This window comes from Debaryomyces fabryi, assembly GCF_001447935.2.
Source record: "Debaryomyces fabryi strain CBS 789 chromosome Unknown contig00074, whole genome shotgun sequence".
NCBI classification, from domain to species: Eukaryota; Fungi; Ascomycota; class Pichiomycetes; order Serinales; family Debaryomycetaceae; genus Debaryomyces; species Debaryomyces fabryi.
In genome coordinates this window covers 12050-33357 of record NW_015385500.1, presented here as the reverse complement: position 1 = coordinate 33357, position 21308 = coordinate 12050, and the positions used below count along the sequence as shown (strand labels likewise).

Sequence of the window (21308 nt, the reverse complement as noted above, 5' to 3'; positions counted from 1 at the left end):
ATTTTCCATGCCCCACATAAATATCGGAGTACGATACTTCTGTATTCAACTATAAAAGTGAGATTCATTAACGTGAAATATACCATTTTTCTTAAAATTAATAAAGCAATTAGAATGGAGAATTTTGAACAATTTTTGCTTAACCCGAATGCACAAGAGCTTGCACGATTGCTTCCAATAACTTGGAAAAATTCGGACGGTTTTGAAAATCTCGTATATTCGAGAGTCTTTAACCTGAGAGTACCAACAAGACTTCCGATAGCAATTATTCAAGTAAAAGAAGAGAATGACATTATCAATGGAGTTAAGCTTGCAAACATTTTAAATTTGAAGGTTTCTGTGATTTCAGGCGGACATAGTTGGGCCGTTTGGGGTGTAAGAGAAGATGCATTAATGCTTGATTTAGGAAACTACAAAGAGATTCGTTTCAATGACGAAACCAGAACAGTGACAGCTTCCACCTCTATTGATGGAAGAACATTAAATTCTTACTTGTTGAAAAATAAGCATCGTTTTTTTCCGGGAGGTCATTGTCCGGACGTTGGAATAGGTGGATTTTTGCTCCAAGGGGGAATGGGATGGTGTTGTAGAGGTTGGGGATGGGCATGTGAAAGGATTAAATCATTGAGGGCTGTAACAGCCGATGGTAAATTACTTACTTGCAGTGAAACAGAAAATTCTGACTTATTCTGGGTTGCAAGAGGATGTGGCCCTGGGTTCCCGGGTATTGTCTCTACTTTTGAACTTGAAACAATTCCTGAAAAAGTTTTGTATTCAGCAACATATATATATGATATTTCTAAATTTAAAGAGGTTATGAACTGGATCGTCAAAGTATCGCCTACCACTGATCAGGATGTTGAAACGGTAGTTGTAACTTCAGTACCAGAATTTCAAAAGAAACCAGTAGTAACTGCTCATATTGTTTCTTTTAAGGATTTAGACAATGACTGCATTACAGAATTACGTAAGTATGAAAACTCTAAACCTCCTGGTGCATTGAGTGAAATTTTTGGTAAAAAAACTTCTTTAGAAGCTGAATACGAAGCCCAAGCAAATGCAAATCCAAAACGCCACAGGTATAGGACAGATAATGTTTATCTCAGATCGGATGTAAATGTTGCTGATGTTCTCGAACAGTCATTTACAACAATTCCTAACCAAAAAACATTTTGTCTCTATTTATCAATGGACCCTTTGACTAAATTAAAGGATATGGCACTTTCTATGCAGACCGAACATTATGTTGCAATATATGCTGTATCTGACAATAAAGAAGAAGATGATCAAGTGGCCAATTGGATGTCTAGAAGTTTTCAATCATTAGAAAAATATAGTGCTGGTGCTTATCTCGGTGATTCAGATTTTCAAATTAGGAAGACACCTTTCTGGGGAGCAGAACAACACCTCAAGCTTAACAAATTAAGAGATTTTTTTGACCCAAAAAAACGGTTTTGTGGGTATTTGAAGGATCCAATAAATGAGAAAAAAAATAATGAATTATCTTTACATGAGGTATTGCACAGCAAGGCATCGTTATAATGCAACATCGTTATGATGCAAATAGTAACTGATATATATATTCACTTTATAGTATTGAGTAATAAATGTCTTTAATATTGGCAAAAATAAATTGCATTACATATGAAATCATATTGGTTTAGTTCATTTCTAAAGTGAGTATGATTGATGAAAAAAATGGAGCTGACAATTTAGAATAAACTTTCCCCACATGTTCCGGTACGCAATGAGAATAAAAGGCCACATAATTCTTCAATTTACTAATTGATAACTAAGTATTAAGCAATTACACGAGTTTTACAATCATTTTAAACTACAAATATGTCGCAGGTAAAGAACAAACCTCATAAGGACTCGGAAATGTTCGTGTTTGCACAAGATTATGGACTACCCCATGATCCAAATAGAATGGAGGCAGCCAATGTTGAAGATTGGAACTATGGGAGAGGTAATCCACCGAATCCAATATCTGGCGTTGTTGATATAAGTCTGAGGCCAAATAATGCAACTGGTTTTGTTTTCAACACATTTATTTATGTTATGTTTAAGGGCGTCTCCCTTATGTATGTATGTGAGTAATTTTGATAACCTTTCATTAATTTTAATTGATATATTAACCTAAACTAGTCAGCTAATAGGATATGGAGAATTACAGGCGGAAAAATAAACGAAAATTGGTTTAGATACCAAGTAAGCGTTGAGGATCCAATTTAATTAAGTTATTCACTTTATATATGGAATATATATATATGGATATCAATTTATCAAATAAACCTACACTATAAATTTAGATTTCGAGTAGCTTAATTATTAAATATATGTATATGTAGTCTTAGCATTCTGCTAGGATGTATTATCGTGTTTTAATCCTACTTAATAATAATAATTGTGATCCATTTCGCCACATCGGATTGATTACCGCTCTTATTATTCAAAATGTATTGTATAAATAGATCCTATTTATTCTTTAATGAAATTATAATACTTCAATAAGAAAACTAACATGCCCAATATTATTAAAAAAATTCAAACTAATGACTTCGAATCATTCCCATATATCTTTCAAAAGAATATAGATATTCCATTGAAGACTGATATAACGGGTGGTAATATTGTTAGGGCTAACGTATATAGGCCAAAGAGCTCAGAGAGATTTCCTGTCTTGATTACTTATGGTCCATATGGGAAAGATATCCATTATAAAGATTTTCATCCAAACTCTTACAAAGAAGTAGATAATGAACAATATTCGGACCATGCGGCTTGGGAAGTTCCTTCTCCCACTTATTGGACAAAACAGGGATATGTAATCATTAGAGTGGACGAAAGGGGAAGTGGACAATCCCCTGGGATATTAGATACAATGTCCCGAGGTACGAGTGAAGCTTTTTATGATGTAATTGAATGGGCTGCAGAACAATCATGGAGTTCAGGTAACGTAGGACTTTTGGGTATCAGTTACTTTGGTGGAAGTCAATGGCGGGTAGCAGCCAGACGCCCGAAAGGACTAAAAGCGATAATTCCTTGGGAAGGTATGTCAGACTACTATAGGGATCGAGTTAGACATGGTGGTATCCTTTCTAATGGATTTATTTCATTTTGGTGGAACAGGCAGGTTCTCAGCAATCAATACGGCTTACCAGGAAGGAATGCGAGAGATTGGGGTGAAGACACGATTGAAGGTGATCTCGACGAAGAAGAATTAATTGCTAATCGTCGGGATCAGACGATTGATACAGCGAATCACATATATCTGGATGATGATTATTATAAGCTGAAAGAATTTAATCTTGAAGATATAGAAGTCCCTCTTCTTAGCGTGGCTAACTGGGGAGGTATTATGCTTCATCTCAGAGGAAATATTGAAGGTTACAATCATGCTGGCTCCCGAAATAAATACCTCAGGACTATTGTTGGAAGACATGATTTGCCATTTTATTACAAAGAGAATGTTGCAATGCAGAAATCTTTTCTCGATGCTTTTCTAAAAGGAGAAGACAGAGATGGCTGGTCAACCGGAAAAATGCCCAAAGTCGAAATTCTTTTGAGAAAAGGTAATGTAGGATATAATAACCCAACTGGAGAAAAAAAGTTTTCTACTAGAATTGAAAATGAATGGCCGATATCTAGAACTCAATATACTAAATATTACTTGGCTTCCGATAGGTCTCTTAGCCCAAACCAAAGTGGTAAGGTAGAAACAACTTCCATGAGTTACAAAACATTGAGTACTCTTGAGAGTCCGGATGCTATTCAATTTATTACTCAACCATTTGAAAAAGAAGTAGAGATTACTGGGCACATTACTTCTCAACTAAATATTTCTGTTGATGACGAAGATGTGTCCCCATCGGATATCGACATATTTGTCACATTGCGTCATCTTGATAAGGACAGTAAAGAGATTTTATACACAGGAACTGCAGGGGATCCTGTTCCTCTTTGTAAAGGTTATTTACGAGTTTCTCATAGAAAAATCCAAGAAAGTCACCCCTGGAATAGACCATATCTTCCATACAGGACATATGCAAGTGCAGATTCGCTTGAGGTTAAACCAGAAAACGTCTATACTGTTATTGTCGAAATTTGGCCGACCAATGTTGTTCTCGAAGTAGGTGATAAACTCGTTTTCGAAGTTTCTGGTGGGGATACCCAGGGTTGTGATCGTTTTCAACACAATCATCCCCAAGATAGAAATGAAAAGAAATTAGGTAGAACCAATAGAATCCATTTTGATTCTACCTACGAAAACTACGTAATACTTCCTATAATCCCAGAGAAATAAATCACTTTCTATTCTTGTTACTCTTAATCAAATAAAGCTATAAATATGACCTATATAATTAATAAACCTTGCAAGATTTCCTTTCATCAACTGTGACAGCAGTGTAATAATTGAAGAATTGGATGAATTTGATACAGTCTTTGTAATAATTATAGTTAATTTACATATCGTATAATAATGCTAAATATCTTGTAATAGAGGAATAACGCTACAGGTTCATTGGTTTCGAGAATTATAATAATGTAATATTTTATTGGGTCGCTTTATCGATCACAATTAAAATTTCTTAACTACTAATACAAGTCTGATCAAGAAATAAACTAAAAATCAAGGAAAATAAAAAATACAGTGCTTTATATTATTCTCCAACTTCACGATCATCTTTCCACTTAATAAATTTAAGGATTCTCCAATTATGTGTGGTCTCTCTCATCTTTTTACCCCATATATATATAGGGATGCTTAGCACAAATAATATACCAGCAATCGCTGCCATCTCACCGTACGCTTTTGCATAGCCAAAATTATCGACCCACGGATTAGTGTAGAAGCTGAGCATAAAACCAAATAAAGACTTGAATGCCAATTGCGTAACAGTAATTTCTCCCACAATGGGTCTGTAACAATCAATTGTATAAACTAAAGATATATTAGTTGCTTGGGTTAAAGAAAAATTAAGAAGACTGAGTCCCAATGTAGGGACTATCCAATGAAGTGATTTTTCAATACCTACTCCATATAGTACTAAAGCAACCGGGGTCAAGATTCCACCCAAAATAATTGGAGGTAACCTCATTTCAGGCTCCTTGATACCATTATTACGTTTTGCCATAAAATCAACCCACCAATCAACAATGGTTCCGCCAGCAAATATACCAAGAAGAGACCCAATAAATGCACCAATAAAACATAATCCACATTCCCAAGGTTCAAAATTATAAGTCTGCTGAAAAGCATTTGCGACATTTGTACTGACCGCTACAAGGAAACCAATCGTTGCCGACATGATCAAGGAGGCCCAAAGAACTCCAGGTAATATTATTAATCCAATAGGACGAATGAAAATTTGCCATAAAGACTCTTCAGTGTAGGTTCTTTTTTTAAATATTTTAAGAGAGGACAAGTATGAAGTTTTTTGTGGAACATCAAGATCAATACTTGATTCAAAGCTAGAATTTTCTTCCACCATCGCTACTGATGTCTTTTCATCTATGTGTTTTTCAGTCGCCTTTTTAGCCTCGATAAAAGAAACTAAAAGTTTAGGGTCTCTTTCAAAGGAGGTCTCTGGCAATGTAAAGAATATTAACACAGCGCATGAACCAATTAAAGCAGATCCAATATAGTATATATATCTCCAGTCGTAGTTAATAAGAATCAATCCAGAAACGATCATTCCTAAAGCAATACCCAATGATAATGCACAGGTATAAATTGCCATTTGTGTACCTCTTTGATGTGTATAAAAGACATCAGATATAGTTAATGGTCCCAAAACTTCATTGCCTCCCGAAAAAAAACCAAGAAGAGTTCTAAAAGCTAAATATGATTCCCAATTAGAAGCGAAACCACAAGCAAGAGCGAAAACAAAATATCCCAATGCAGTAGCTAAATACACAGGACGTTTTCCATACTTTGTCATTAATGGAACCCAAAAAAAATTCGAAGTCCCTTGAAGAAGCGCAGTAGCTGTAAAACAATAAGCAACCTTGGAAACCCAATGAGTTAAATCATAATCAGGACCTTCTGCATTTTCCCCAAAATCCATGGCCATTTGCACAATTCCAATTGAAGGCCCACCTGCAAGGAAATTGGAAAGCATTATGGCATATGAGACCAATAAAGTAATATAAAATTTATGTAGTTGAGTCCAGGTGAGCGGGTCGTCTGGATGTACACTTGGCTCTGGAATAAAGATACGCTTTTTGGTTTCTGGGTGATAAAGTTGAATACTTCCTAATGATTCTTTTCTGGTTCTAGGTATATTGGAAATTCTAGATTCCAAGGCCTCGGGTTGTTCAAAGCTGGCAATATTTAGTGATGAAACAGACATGTTAGAAATGTTAAGTATAATAATCTAATATCATTATTCTCAGAAATCTGCTACTCTGATATAGCATTTAAGTTGTCAAATATGGTTCCCCATATTTCCAGTAATTTTGTTGAAAATGAGGGGTTGGCTCCTGAGATCTACTGAGATAAAATTTTCTCCAAAATAACCATGCCCCACATTCCGAAAATTCCCTATCGATATCATATATTTGAATGCGGAGTGTGATTCAAATACTGTCTCTCAGCAGTTCATAAGTCACGCAATATATTCGAATTAAGATACATGTATATTATGAATTGATACTACTTAATTAAGATACACGGGAGGTAGTATCTTCCCTTGATATATGGAATTATTGAAATTCCAAACCAATATCAGTTACTACCACTAGCAAAAAATTCTTATTTGATAAGACTATATTTACTTATGAATTTATCTACATGAGCTACTTTTTCTATTATAATGAGATGATAACAAACGTGAAAATAAAAAGACTTTTAATCATAGTAAAGAAATAGTACCTCATCGCTAAAAACAATACAAATACTTGTAGTTATCACGTTAAAATATGTGATTTATTTCAGCTTGAAAAATTTCGTAAGTAAGAACTCGAAATTCATATTATATTCTAATGAATTGAGTGGAAAACTGACATTATATTTCTAATACAGTTTGATTTGAAACATCTGAAAGACCTGATCCAATGATTACCTTTCCAGTTTGTAGCTCGACTATCGGAATATCGCTCAACTTCCTTGCCACATTATAGTGACAAGGTAGTTTTTCAGGGGTGATATTCTCCATATGGAAGATAATTTCTGGGGTTCCCTCAAGCATCTCTTCCAATACGAATTGAGCCCCACCTACAGGTTCAGGTGTATATGTGGCATATTCAATATCAGTCGTTCCCTTCCCTCCTGGCCTAGGGAAACATCTCCACTCCATAGTTGCTTCTGCCTTTTCTGTTATTTTAGACGAAGCTTTAACTCTTGCTGGCTTTTTAATATTCATTTCTAAGAAAGTAGACCCCTCCCAGGACGCCCGAAGCTTATACCCATTTATATCATCAAAGCTTTCTGTAAGAGTAGTGAAAATCTTAGAGAACCCAAGCTCTTCTCTTCCACTAAGTGTTGGTTCAGTTCTTCCTTCTAACAATAATGGTAAAAATCTACCTTTGGTTTTATTTCCCTTATTGCTTGTGTAAACTACATCTTCTATATAGAAATCAAAATGAGAATAGTCATGGCCTCCTAGCCACTCAATATTGTCAATCCAGGTATTGCTGAAAGTTATATAACCAACTTCACCAGGGACATCAATATGAAATTTTTCATTAGGAAGTAAATGCTCTAAGTAAGATTTCGAAGTCTTAATTCGGATTGCACCCGTTCTCAAGAATGACCCACTGCCATCAATTGGTTTCCCGAGATGATCTTGCCTTGGTCCTTGTAAAGGGCCCCAACCTATCGGCATTCTCTTGTATATCTTACTTTCAAGATGCCTTGAAAGTAGTTTTGATGCATGGAAGTAAGCATCATGACTCCAATTATAGTGTGAAAATTGTGTTGGATTCAATAGTTTACCTTCTTTAGGTCCAAGTGCTTGGTCCCTAGTAAGTTGCTGAATTGTTGTTGCCCTTTCATATCTTGCTTTTTCATATATTTCTAAATGTTCTGGAACTTCGTCTCTAGTTATTCCCAACGGAAACATAGTTCCTAGAGCTACGCCATCTTCAATAGCTTGAGCACCACCTTGGCCTAGGTGAGGAAGAAATGAATGTGCAGCATCACCAAGTAACGCCGCCCTACCATTTGTCCACTTTTTTAAAGTCTGTCTGTCTAGTAACTTCCAAAGTTTTATATCTGTGGCCTTCTTCAAGACATCAATAAGTGGGGGGTAGAAATCTTTATAGCAAGAAATCAAATCTTCTTTTGAACCACCGTCATTCCAACTATCTGAGGAGCCAGACGTTTCTGAATCAGGATGAATACAAACAAAATTAAGAAGAGTGTTGTCACGGCATGGATATATAACAATCCTTCTATCTTCTCCCAACCAAATTTGTATTTCCCCATTTTTTTCAGCATACTTTTTGAATTCAGGGACTTCTAAAACAGTACTTCTTGGAATCAAAAATCTAAATGCGCAATATCCAGAAGGCGTAGCAGGAATATTTGTACCTGTGACAATTGAGCGGACTTCGGAATGAATACCATCGGCACCAACAACAATATCTCCTTTAAAAATTTCCCCTGATTTAAGAACAACTTCGCCCTTCTCTTGATCTATCTTGATAACTTTACTTGATAGATGAATATTGACAGGTTTGCCTTTATCAGATTCCGAAAGAGACTTTAACTTTAATGCTGTATGAAGATCAGCACGATGTACTAATTTCCAGGGATATATATATTCACGCAATGATTCTTCAGTGGGTACATGCATTTGAATATTCCCATTTTTATCAAGCTCTGTAATATAATTGGCTGAATTCCCTCCCAAGTTATCTGTTGGTACAGCGATGTGTTGCAACATTCCATAAGCATTGGGAGGTAAATGAATTGCTGCTCCAATTTCATTAGCAAACCTCGATTGTTCAAACAATTCAACTTCATGTCCTTGTCGGCGGAAGGAAATAGCGGCAGCTAATCCACCTATTCCAGCTCCACATATTAAAACTTTCAATGGTTTCCTTTCTATTGCCATCTTTAATCGTTATTAACTTCTAAAAAACTCAGTAAGGAATTATAATTTAACCTTATAGCAAATATACATAGGAATGCTTTAGATCTTATATGCCAAATGTAAAGAATATATTTCCCCACTCGGATAGAGATATAATCCCTAGACCCCACCACCACATTTTAATCTTCTCAAAGTAATATCCTGACAGAAATGACTATCTGGGGTAACTATATATGGTCACGTGATAACGAGTAGGTTATGCTAGTGTTCAATCTTAGTAGTTAATACTGGTAGGTAGGTCTAATTAGAATGGGTAGGAAATGAAATAGACTAATCTTCTACAGATAAAAATATTACAATTGGAGTTTATATTTGACTATAAGTTTATTCTTGTATTATATTTAGCTATCTGAGACTCATGGCTTGAAGATAATCTTCCTAGCACCATGTTTTTCAAATAATTCATAACCTCTAGGAGCATTTTCAAGTGGCAACTCCAAATCTACAAAGTCTTTAAATAAATGGGAAACTTTCTTCAAAGTTTCAACTGCTTCATCATACAAAGAATAACATGGGCATCTGCCAAACTGAAGAGTGACATTTTTGAGATAACAATCAAGACCTGAAAAAGGCATTTCCCCATGTTGATAGCCAATTGAACTAATAATACCTCCAGATCTAACAATTTTGAAGCCTAATTTAAGTGCATCAACACTTCCAACTACTTCCAAAATTCCGTCTGCTCCCCTGCCATTAGTGGCCTTCTTGATAATTCCTTCGATATCATCTGTTTTCAAATTTAAAGGAATAGCTCCGAACTTTTCAGCTAACTTAAGGCGTTCAGGAACCGTATCGACAGCATATAAATATTTTATACCCTTCGCTTTTGCTGAAGCAATAGCGCAAAGTCCTACTGGTCCACAACCTAACTGCAATATTACCGACTCGGGTATATACTCTGTTGGAATCTTTTCCAATAGATTTTTAACACCAAAGTATCCTGTTGGAAATATGTCTGCCAATAATACAAGGATAGAATCGTCAATACCGGTAGGCTTGTGTTTTAAAGTTGTATCTGCTAGGGGAATTCTGCAATACTCAGCTTGTCCACCGTCGTGACCTGGGGTTCCAAAGACAAAGGCTTGCGAGCATTTACTCGAGCAGCCATGGGTGCAATACCAGCATTCGCCACATTGAGTTGTAAAAATCGAGACCACCTCGTCACCTACCTTAAACCCTTTGATATCTGCTCCCACTTCTGCGACAACGCCTGTAAACTCGTGACCCATAATATGTCCAGTTGATGGGGGAACAATTGCACCACGGTAGGTATGAAGCTCTGATCCACATAGGGCAGCTGATTGGATTTTTATGACAGCATCTGTGCTCTTTTCTATTGTTGGGAGAGGTTTTTCAATGACTCTAATATCATGGGCACCAAAGAATACGACAGCTTTCATAGTTTCCGACTTGTTTTGAGATATCATTTTGCTAATGATTAAGTTTTTTTTTTTGTTCCTTTCGAGAAATTTAAGAGTAAATTGAGTGAAACAAAAGCACTAGAGATTATTATATAGTTCTATTTTCCTTAAGAAATTTGCAAGACTGATTCGCCACATACTCCCCACATCGGGTGAAACCACTATACACAATAGACCTAGTCGGCTGCTATATTAATATATTTATATAAATAACCCAGATTACATATTCGATTAAAAAGTAGATGTATACAGATTAAAATGATGAAATTTGTCGAACATAAATCTCATAATCTTGCTCCTCCTAAAAGATATATCTCTGGTTTTGATAATCAAGGTCGTTCAATTATCAATGAGTTAATTGATCCCGATATTAAATGGACTGATGTCAGCAATGATTCTAATGAGCACTCTGGCCAATTTAGTTTAGTGTATGCAACAAAGGGATTTCCTATCGACATTAGTGAAAGTAATGATATCAATTTCTATAAGAAAAGCTTGCAAAATGGCGTTTCAATTACTATTCCTGGCGGGTCTGTTATGAGGGTGGTGGATATGGCCCCAGGCTCTACTTCCCCAATGCATCGCACTACTTCGATTGATTATGGAATCGTTTTGCAAGGTCAAGTTGAAGCAATAATGGACTCAGGAGATTCCGTATTATTGAATAAAGATGATATTTTTGTTCAACGAGGTACTATGCATGCTTGGAGAAATACTAGTGCAACAGATTATGCGAGAATGATTTATATCTTGATATCGTCTAAGCCGCTTGAAGTAGATGGAAAGGCATTAAGAGAAGACCTTGGTGGTGTAAATGGGGTTCCAAGAAATGAATAGCTAGTTTTATTATAAATGCAATATATTATACTGATAAATCTTAGAAATTTGTAAGAATTATATATACTATTAAGTATAGTAGTATTAAATGGATATTATCTCCTTAGAACAATCTCTGAGGCTCTTGAGAACTTTACTTATATCACTAGATAATAAACCACAGCATGATGCCCTATTATTAATTTTAATAGAGAAATCAATTATATCTTCAGGTATACTCAAGAGTATAAGTTCTCTACTGATTTCGTTGGCCAAAATACTTTCATTAGGGTTCTTTGCTCTTAAACATGGAATAATATCGTTTGCCTCAACAAATCTATCGGTTGCAGAAGACCAATCTTCGTTTAATAGAACAATTGGGGTATCAAGGTTAATTTCCGAAGGAGTAATAATTCTTTTCTGATCAAACTTGCTAGTAATATTAAGTAATAGACTATAAGTCCAAAGAATTAAAGTTGAGTGAAAAATCAAAAGAGGAAGATATGGAATAACTATAATAAATGTTAGTGAAGTTCTTGTAGTTAGTTATTAAATTACTTACAAATCTTTTTAGTTATAGCAGAATTAGCAAGTCTCAAAATCTGGGCACAGTGCCAACTTGTAATTCTTGCAGAATCCCGTTTAAACCATTGAATTAACCGAGGTAGAGTTTGTCTTGATTCGTATTCACCATCAACGCCGGCAAATTTCATGCAATCTTTAACGCAAGAATGAAGGCAAATAAAAGAATATTCAATCTCAAGTTTAAATACAACCTTGTCATTATAAGAATTATTTGAGATAAAACTTTCTAAACTTTCTAACATGGTTTCAATCTCGGCTTTTCTATTTGTTAAATAGGAAAGATGAAATGTGGCATCTAGTGATAACAGGTGCCTTTTCCTCTTCTTGTTATCAGTCATTCCTGGAATGCAATTCGTGAAACTCAGTCTGTCATTAATTTCTGAAATGAAATGTTTCACTGTTGAAATTAAACTTCCAATAATAATATCAGGAATGTACTTTGGTGAAACACTCTTAGCAGGAGAGTAAATAGAGGACAAAACAGAGCCGATTAACAGTTGGAATGACATATTTTGAGAATAATGTTGCGAATTCTTATTCTTTATGATCTTCACTACCTTGAACCACTCATCTGCAGTTGAAGCCTTCCACAACGATTCTAAATGAGGCAATGGGAGTTCTAACTCAGCATATGTAATATAGTATGGATTATTACTTAATAACGAAAACTGAGCACTCCAAAAAAACATTACAAAGACTAACATCTTTTTAGATTCCATTTCAATCCAAGCCTGCCATTTTGTTTCAACAGTGGAATGTTTTGGATCCTCTACAATAGATTGAAGAGTCTTGTATGTATATCTTTTGAATAATTCACCTCTCCTGATCATTGTTACAATTGTTGATGTAAAACTCGCAGCAATTTCTACATTTCTATCAATTCCCGACCAAGATCCACAAATGTAATTTATCAAGCTAGCTTGATGAAGCTCAATGTGGCGAATTTTGGAATTATTCTCTTCAAATTCAAGTATGAGTCTTCTTCGGGATATCTCTAGTAAATATCTCCCTGTTTTTTTCATAGTTTCATTTTCTATTCCACAAAAAAAAGATCCAGTGCCTAAGATTGTTATCAACAAAACTATTGGGATTGAATTGGGATTGAAACTTGGCATGTGTATAATCTGGTAGCGGGTCTGAAAATATTGAAAATAATTAATTATGAGTACCGTTAACTTATCAACCGAAGGAAGATGTACAATGGCACCATCCCTCCAAAATTGCATCTGATGAGTTTCACTTAACATAATTAATATGGCATCTCTTGTTTCGGGAAGGATTTCAAATCTTTTGAATAAATCTGAGCTTTGATCTATCGTAACACTGGAATAATCGAGAATCTTATCTCTCCTATCTGTAAATGGCCTTACATCTTTCGAAGAGCTATCATGTCGCGGAGATTTCCAAATTATTGATGAATCAGAAAACACTGAGCCCCTTGCCTCTCTCCTTTCGTTATCACCTAAGTTATAAGGACTCTTAGAAGACCCGCCATTATTATCAATATAATCGTTTTTATCATTCCCATTGGAAAGAAAAATGTTATCTGGAATACTAAATTCAAGGTCATCATAATTAAAAAACATCTCTAAATTAGTATCATCACCGTTATTCACTTTTTGCTCATAAATCCAGTTGTCTAAAATATCTGAAAAAGAGTCACCTTTATCATCCACTGCTTGCAATATGTCTCGAATTGAATTCAGCACACCATTGAAATCAAATTTGTTAATTAAATCTAAGCCAGGGGAAGTATCTGATACATGATCAGTTTGTTCATTCCCGTAATAAGAAAAGGCTTGCGTGATATTAGATGCATTAATATCTTCCTGTTGTTCGCTTTGATCCGCTTTATTACTATTTTTTTCATTTGCAGTAGTTTCTTCATCAATACCAGCTGGTGCTTTTTGTATTTTTGAATGCTCTTGTTCATTACATTCAGGCAAATTCGCATTCGCTGTCTGATCATATGAATGTTCGAGAAAATTGGAACCGTTTGGAAATATCGCATCTTTAGTAATAGTAGTCTCTTCTGAAAATAGATCGTCATCTTGCTTGTTAGAAGTATTAGAATTTTCCATCAGCTTATTTTGATTTATGCTCGATCCCAAAGAAGATTTGTCAGCCCCCGGGGATATTGAAAATATGCTAGTAATTCTAGAAGTTGGGTTGTTCATGAATGTATTTTGACGTTCCAGTTGTTCTGAAGTAATATTGCTATTTTCAAAGAAAGTTTCTGCAGGAGAAAGAATAGCGTTAATACATAGTGGCGAAGTTTCCAGTATTTTCTTAATATTTCCTGACCCGTTACCCATAATCGAGTTCGCAGGGTTAGATGGATATGTTAAATTGATGCTTTTTGTTGCTTGTGTGAAATTTGCATCCTTTATAACCAGTGCTTTATTTGGAATGCTTCTTGAGTTTGACAATTTTAATAGAGTCTCGGCTCCTGCTACGTATTCAAAATCTTTGTCCTGATTATCTTCATCGGCGGCTTCAGAGAGTGGAACTTCAGTTTTATTTTGAGAATTTGACTTCTTAACTTTTCTTGAAACACAGAGTATGTTTCGCTTTGTACATCTATCACAAGAGTCGATATCATCATTTGACTTAACACACCTACATTTCGAATTTATACATGCTTGGCATGCCGACTGGCACCGCTGGACTTTTTTCGGTGTTTGTAATCCGTTCTTAATAGATGAAGGTATTTGCTGACTACTCTTCAGACAAGAACCACATTTGTTGTGCCTTGTTAGTAAGTCTTTCCGTCCGAAACCTTTGCCACAGTTGGAGCATACAAAAGGCTTTTCATCATTATGTGATCTAAGGTGGCGATCCAAATGTTCCTTTCTAGTGAAGTTTGCTTTGCATATAGAACAGTAAAAACTTTTATTAGACTTTATGGCCATATCCAATGTAACCGCTCTATTTCCTTATAATTACTTATATGGTCTTAAGCAAATGTTATGACTTGTCAGAGTTTGGAAGAGAGGTGTGGGGTTTGTGGAGATTTTCGAATTTTGGAAAGGACACGCTTGCCGAAACAATTAAGGGTGTATTATATATGTAAACTCCTTTAGCTTGAGTATTTAAAGTACTATAGGTGAGATTACAAGTTATGTTGGGTCAAATCAAAAACCTATGTAAATTAAATTCAAATACCCACTAGCTGAAAATTTCATAGAACATTGTTTAAGAATTATTTCAAATATTTGCAAGTGTCTTCCGGTGGGGTAATTTGAAAGTCGTATCTAGTGAATCTTAATGTGGGGAATGAATATAAAAGAACTATTGTCATCATATAATTTGATTTAGTGTAGAGAGAAAACATTTTGCATTATCCGGCTATAAAAATAAACACTAAATTGCGTACATAAATTATCAAGTAATTTCAATGAAGTCAATTGATATTTTTAAGCCTTTGAAGGGGAAAACTGCAATTATCTCAGGCTCTTCTAGTGGAATTGGAGCAGCAATTGCTTTGGAATTAGCAATCAGGGGTGCTAATATAGTTATTAACTATCCCTATCCACAATTCAAAGAAGAAGCCCAAAATACTTTAACTAGTATCTTACGTGAAACTAATGGAATTGAAGGGATAATCGTAGAAGCAGATATTGGCACTATTGATGGCCCTAAAAACTTAATTGAACAGACAGTCTCCAAATTTGGAAAAATTCATATCTTGGTTAACAATGCAGCGTTAGCAATCAATAAACCACTCAGGGATCATAATTTGAAGGATTGGGACATATTGGTTAATCTAAATGGAAGAGGAACATTCTTACTCACACAAAATGCTTTGCCACATTTAGCAAACCCTTCAAGGATAGTTAATATTTGTTCAGCTTCTTCAAGGGGTTCACCTCCTTTGCAAAGCATTTACGCAGGAACTAAAGGTATGGTTGATTCTTTTACCAAAGTTTGGGCAAAAGAATTGCCCAAAGAGTATGGTTGTACTGTAAATTCGGTCTCGCCGGGACCAACGAAAACTAAAGGTTTTGAGGCAGCCGGAGAAGAAGCAATGATGGTATTACAGCCAACTATCGATAAAACACCAGTGGCTGCTAGAATGGGAAATCCTGCTGAAATAGCTTATGCTGTTGCGTCTCTTGCTGATGATAAAGCTTGTTGGATAAATGGAGTTCACTTACACGTTAATGGCGGACTTTATATAGAGTAGCACAGATTCAATTAACATTATAATATGAAAATACGAATTTCAGGAATTTAATTATCTGAATATAATGCATTATATAGAGAATGTAAATAATCTAAACATTGAACTAAGTTAAGCATTTTCCTTTTGCCTTAAATGAGTGTCCTACAGAGAAAACATTTAGAGGATAGCTACCAAATGGATCCACACATATTATTCAACACAAAAATATAATGTCACCTACTTACTTTTTTCTCATTAGAAAATAATTATATTCATAATGTTGTCTATTTATTAATTAACTGGGACTCAGTTGTGTACTTTTTAGCTTGTCCGCGAAAACTCGTTCTAATGACGAATTTAGGGGGAACAACATAGAGAATCTTACACAAATCTGAGGATTTGGGAGCTCCCGCGTTTGGCAACTTGCAACATAATAATAATTGCATCAAAATGGTTTAGGTAGTTTATCATTCCTTTTTTTCTGATTAATTTGCTTTTAGCAATAAAATTCTCTCCAATTTCCACTATGCAAAGTAATGGTTGTTATTTTCGTGATCAACCCAATTTAATACTATCTAATTTATGACATGATGCAAGCGTGCGATAATTTTGTCTGAGCAAAAATTGTGGATAAGTATTTACCGCACTCAACAAACGAATAAAACAAAGAGTTGAAATTGGAAATGAATTTTCCGCCCGGTTTCTTAAATAAGATATTACGAAACGACTATATAAACAGCTCAATCCTGCTAGATTATTAATGGAAGTTATTTTTTCTCAGATAGCATTAAACAAGAAGATATCTGAGTTGTCTAGAAAAATGGTAATTTCAATGCCTACATTAAGGTGGGGTTATCTACTCAATAACTTGTGCCAGATTCTTCTTGGACAATTATTTAGGTGATAATCATACGCCATTTGAAGTAAAATGCTTTCAGACAGTTTTTTAATGATATTGATTATATCAGCAGTGCTATTTTCAAATATTCTAATGGAAGGCATTCCATAGCGACTAGTTACTATATAATCAGAGTGCAGAATCTTTTTTTAGATTATAATGTGAATTTGGTTGTCTTACTATCAGCGGCAGTGGATCTATACCTACAAGTTATAAGATTGAGTTTAAAGATGAAGAGAAAAAGTCTATCAAAAAGCATTTCCTGCAATGGGATTTCATGGATGGGGTCTATATTACGAGGCAGATGCTATTGCACTTGATATTGAGAAGGGTAAAATCCAAAACGAATTAATTCTGTGGGATGAATCAATTTTGGTTTTGGAGACTATGGATGATATGCCCAAACAAGGTGGTGTATCTTACCCTCAAGATAAGATGTGAAAATTGACTGTGTATTATAATATAAAATCACTTTTATTACAAATATTTTGAAGTAACCACGTATATTATGTTCGAACGGATTAGATTCCACTACACACCAACGGGAAAGAAATTGTTCTTTAGAAGCAATAAGAAAAATTTTCAAATATTTGGAATAAATTTAGAAGAATTAACATCAATAACGAAGGAAAGCCGCCAAACAGTTCTTCTATTAAAAACCCAATAAATGAAATTTTTAGTGTGAAAATAAGTCATCTTTCTTTTGTGTACCCCCATCCTCTATTTAGAAATTGTTGCAAACATTTTTCCTACAAATTCAAATTTCATCAATTTGCTTTTTATAATAAGTTACAGAACATTCTAACTAAGATAGTTTTATCTTGATTCCTAAAAGGAGTAGATGAAATTTGCACTAGAAATAAAAAAAAAATATCGTACTAGATGTTAATTCTAATGTTTAAGATTCTAAAATGATGTATACTCTATCAATCAAATCTCAAAAAAAAAAGGAAAAATTATCTTTCATGTACTAAACAAATGAACCGCTACATTATTTGTACTTATAGTGTCATAGCCTATTTGGAAATTAAAATAAGATATTCTTAATATTGAGTAAGTAAATTAATCTCTTGTTATACCATACTATCCCTAAGTCTACTAATAAAAGCACTCATTTCAGTCGAATTCACCCTCTTTCATTAGAGCGAAAATCCGCAAACCATTTATATTGCAAACACGAAAAGCGCAGCGAGTAATCCCTCCACTCCCCCACTATCTTTATTAAATAAAATATCTCCCCCTCCCCCACCTACCCCATAGATTAATTGGTTTATAAGGAACCAAAACCCTCTCCATACGGAATTAAATATACTAATTATCAATTAATCAGATAAAAAAAATATGACTAGAGACGCTTACTTAGAAGAAATCAAAGATTATTTATACGGTGATGCTACCGTTGCAAAAATATGGGGTGTTGCAACTCCTGCATTAAGTGAACCCCAACCACCATCTGAATTCCCAGATTATTCTAAAGGAAACAGGTACACTTGTAGGGATTCCGATTTTTGGACTTCGGGATTTTTTCCAGGTTCTCTTTACACTTTATTAGCCAGAAACGAAAAGTACCCAGAGTATTTCCCAAGCCAGAAAATCAATCCAGTTAAGTTGGAATATGCAGCAAAATGGTGGGCCGAAGGTATGGTCAAACATAAAAACAAAACTGATAACCACGATTTGGGTTTTATGCTTGTTCCTTCTTTCGAAACTGAATATTTGCGTAGCGAAAGTGAAAAATCCAAGGAAGTTTTAATTAAGGGAGCAAACTCTCTAGCTTCTAGATTCGATGAAAAGGTTGGTTGTATTAGAAGTTGGGATGAGCTCTTTCCAATCAAGGGAGAAGGCAGTAGAACATCAAATTTTGATAAAGATTTAGTCGTTATCATTGACAATATGTGCAACTTAAATCTTTTGTATTTGGGAGCGGAGTTGAGTGGTGATTCCCGTTTAGCAGATATTGCAACTACACATGCTGAAACCACCTTGAAAAATCACTTCAGAGATGACTGGTCATCTTATCATGTTGTGATGTACGATAGAGAAACAGGTAAAGCTAAGGATAAGTTTACGTTCCAAGGTTACGCTGATGAATCGGCTTGGACTAGGGGCCAGGCATGGGGTATATTAGGTTACGTAGAAACCTACATGTACACAAAGGATAAAAAATTTTTAGATGCTGCATTGAATATTACCAAATACTACTTGTCAATGTTGCCAGAAGATGGTGTTCCACCATGGGATTTCGATGCACCTGACAAACATATTCGTGATGTTTCGTCTGGTATGGCTGCAGCATTTGGTATGCTCAAAATTTATGAATGTACTAAAGATGAAGAAATATTAAACTATGCTTTAAAACTTGTGAATGACTGTATCAAACTTGCTTATAACAAAAAGGCTACTTTGAACAATGATGGTACTGTAGACCTTGGACAAACTGATACAATTTTAGGCAAATCTACATTTATTAATAATCCTGATGTAGTCGAAGAGTGGAAAATATTTGATCATGGTTTGGTTTATGCTGACTATTATTTCTTAATGATTGGAAACAAGTTATTAGAACTTGGACTTTATAAATAGTTTAATATCATAATCATAACATTAACCATATCTAAAGGAACACTATACCCATTTATCCTCGATAAATATATACTATATTTATAGAACCTTGGACTTGTTTGTAAGGTAAGAGATATCCAATAATCCCAAGTATATTCTCAAAATACCAAATGAGGGTAAAAAAAACCAAATTCACTTTAATCACTAAAAGCAATTTTAATTGCTTCTTATTTAATACTCGATTACTTATACTTTGAAGGACACGATGCTTATCAGTAAAATTTTAGAATATAGTAAAAAAAATAATAAAATAACATATATTATTGTGAAGAGTTCTTTTTCGATCTACAAAAATTGCAGAAAGAATTGAATTTCAAATATGTAAAATAATACTAAATATTATTATTCACAATTAAGTATCTATCCTAATTATCTTGGAATTTTGACATCAATTTTAACATTTGCAGTTTCATTATTTCGTCGCTCTAAGAAGGAACGTTACATTTTTCTCGCACTGCATTTGACTTCAACCTCTCTAAATCGGCTTCACTTGGGAGATTTATATTTTCCGTCCATTGGTATACGTGGTGGATTCTTATATGATAATCCTCTTTTTGAATAATCCAAAGTTTCACTTCAATCTTATCGGCCCCATTGGGTGACCATTCAGAGTAGAGGTCACCTTTAAAAATCCAAGATTTACTTGAGTGTCTGAAATAGAAGTCCCTTCCAGTATAACTAAGACCTATCATATTATCAAGTGAGGCACTCGAAAACTCTTTCAAATTATTTTCCCCATTGAATCCATAGTGTGAGCTGTAAGTGAACTTACTATACTTTTCAGCATGATGTCTTAAAAATGTCAGATATGGCCCACTGACTAACGCGACAGTATTACTCTTGTTATGTGAAATTAACATTCCCGAAACTTCAAGAGAAGCCCTATCCAATATCAATGGCTCTTCCTTGGAGCTCCAGAAAGGATGAAATTCTGGTAAAAGTAAGGATACAAATGCCCTAAGGGACCAATAAGGAGATTGTGGTGAAGTATAACTTTCACACATAAATTTATTAGGATAACTGATTCCAACTGATAAAATGTTATTTTTGAACAAAGAGACCTGTTGCTTGGACTACCAAAGCAATTTTTTTAAATATACACCTTTTAATACCCCCCACGGGATTACGGGTTCTTCGTCAGCTTTTGTAACGCAAGCTAACATACCCCAGAAACCATCGACAGCAAATCTATAAGTACAAGATCTGCCAAATGTAAAAGCCACTATCATCAATTACTGAATATGATAAGTATGTTATAAAGGCACAACTATGGTTGTGAGACCTGATGATGAAGTCAAAGAGTTTATCAAAGTAGTATCTGATGATTAAAATAGTATTTTCGATTCTTCCCTATTTAACTTTGACAATATATATTTTTGGTTGCTCTTTAAAGATAAATTTATTAATAGAAAAGACAACTGAAGGTGAAGTCATCTTGAATTTGATACACGTTAACCCTTAATAGCTTCCTTTTAAATAGAAGGAATATTTAAAATTAATCAGAAAACATTCTCAGAATTGTCACATCTCTGATAGTATTAATTGCAAAGTTTTGCAAAACCCTATTTATTTCGCAATACACCAAAATTATTTAAAAAGAATATATTTTGCCAAAATTCCAGATAAAATATATAATATTACTAATGAACCTTTATCTTATAGTTTCTTTTATACGGAAAGATAAATATATACTTCGACTA

General features: G+C 34.6%; 11 protein-coding genes across 11 annotated transcripts; 6 read left to right on the top strand and 5 right to left on the bottom strand.

The window, feature by feature from the left end:
* Positions 1 to 114: 114 nt before the first annotated feature.
* AC631_03448 (FAD-binding oxidoreductase) lies at positions 115 to 1542 on the top strand (the record flags this gene model as incomplete). The annotated part of the gene is made up of 1 exon (XM_015612277.1): positions 115 to 1542. One exon carries the CDS (start codon positions 115 to 117, stop codon positions 1540 to 1542), a length of 1428 nt encoding a protein of 475 aa, XP_015466901.1.
* Positions 1543 to 1842: 300 nt separating this feature from the next.
* AC631_03447 (uncharacterized protein) lies at positions 1843 to 2100 on the top strand (the record flags this gene model as incomplete). Its single annotated transcript, XM_015612276.1, has 1 exon — positions 1843 to 2100. The coding sequence occupies one exon, from the start codon at positions 1843 to 1845 to the stop codon at positions 2098 to 2100; it is 258 nt and encodes an 85-aa protein (XP_015466900.1).
* A 424-nt stretch (positions 2101 to 2524) lies between these two features.
* AC631_03446 (CocE/NonD family hydrolase) lies at positions 2525 to 4306 on the top strand (the record flags this gene model as incomplete). The annotated part of the gene is made up of 1 exon (XM_015612275.1): positions 2525 to 4306. One exon carries the CDS (start codon positions 2525 to 2527, stop codon positions 4304 to 4306), a length of 1782 nt encoding a protein of 593 aa, XP_015466899.1.
* Positions 4307 to 4664: 358 nt separating this feature from the next.
* Positions 4665 to 6356, bottom strand: AC631_03445 (uncharacterized protein; the record flags this gene model as incomplete). The annotated part of the gene is made up of 1 exon (XM_015612274.1): positions 4665 to 6356. The coding sequence occupies one exon, from the start codon at positions 6354 to 6356 to the stop codon at positions 4665 to 4667; it is 1692 nt and encodes a 563-aa protein (XP_015466898.1).
* Positions 6357 to 7010: 654 nt separating this feature from the next.
* On the bottom strand, positions 7011 to 9062 carry AC631_03444 (uncharacterized protein; the record flags this gene model as incomplete). The annotated part of the gene is made up of 1 exon (XM_015612273.1): positions 7011 to 9062. One exon carries the CDS (start codon positions 9060 to 9062, stop codon positions 7011 to 7013), a length of 2052 nt encoding a protein of 683 aa, XP_015466897.1.
* Positions 9063 to 9457: 395 nt separating this feature from the next.
* Positions 9458 to 10528, bottom strand: AC631_03443 (alcohol dehydrogenase family protein; the record flags this gene model as incomplete). The annotated part of the gene is made up of 1 exon (XM_015612272.1): positions 9458 to 10528. One exon carries the CDS (start codon positions 10526 to 10528, stop codon positions 9458 to 9460), a length of 1071 nt encoding a protein of 356 aa, XP_015466896.1.
* Positions 10529 to 10780: 252 nt separating this feature from the next.
* On the top strand, positions 10781 to 11359 carry AC631_03442 (cupin domain-containing protein; the record flags this gene model as incomplete). Its single annotated transcript, XM_015612271.1, has 1 exon — positions 10781 to 11359. The coding sequence occupies one exon, from the start codon at positions 10781 to 10783 to the stop codon at positions 11357 to 11359; it is 579 nt and encodes a 192-aa protein (XP_015466895.1).
* A 533-nt stretch (positions 11360 to 11892) lies between these two features.
* On the bottom strand, positions 11893 to 14835 carry AC631_03441 (uncharacterized protein; the record flags this gene model as incomplete). Its single annotated transcript, XM_015612270.1, has 1 exon — positions 11893 to 14835. One exon carries the CDS (start codon positions 14833 to 14835, stop codon positions 11893 to 11895), a length of 2943 nt encoding a protein of 980 aa, XP_015466894.1.
* Positions 14836 to 15320: 485 nt separating this feature from the next.
* Positions 15321 to 16109, top strand: AC631_03440 (SDR family NAD(P)-dependent oxidoreductase; the record flags this gene model as incomplete). The annotated part of the gene is made up of 1 exon (XM_015612269.1): positions 15321 to 16109. The coding sequence occupies one exon, from the start codon at positions 15321 to 15323 to the stop codon at positions 16107 to 16109; it is 789 nt and encodes a 262-aa protein (XP_015466893.1).
* A 2218-nt stretch (positions 16110 to 18327) lies between these two features.
* Positions 18328 to 19569, top strand: AC631_03439 (uncharacterized protein; the record flags this gene model as incomplete). The annotated part of the gene is made up of 1 exon (XM_015612268.1): positions 18328 to 19569. The coding sequence occupies one exon, from the start codon at positions 18328 to 18330 to the stop codon at positions 19567 to 19569; it is 1242 nt and encodes a 413-aa protein (XP_015466892.1).
* A 464-nt stretch (positions 19570 to 20033) lies between these two features.
* On the bottom strand, positions 20034 to 20612 carry AC631_03438 (uncharacterized protein; the record flags this gene model as incomplete). The annotated part of the gene is made up of 1 exon (XM_015612267.1): positions 20034 to 20612. The coding sequence occupies one exon, from the start codon at positions 20610 to 20612 to the stop codon at positions 20034 to 20036; it is 579 nt and encodes a 192-aa protein (XP_015466891.1).
* Between the last annotated feature and the right edge of the window lie 696 nt (positions 20613 to 21308).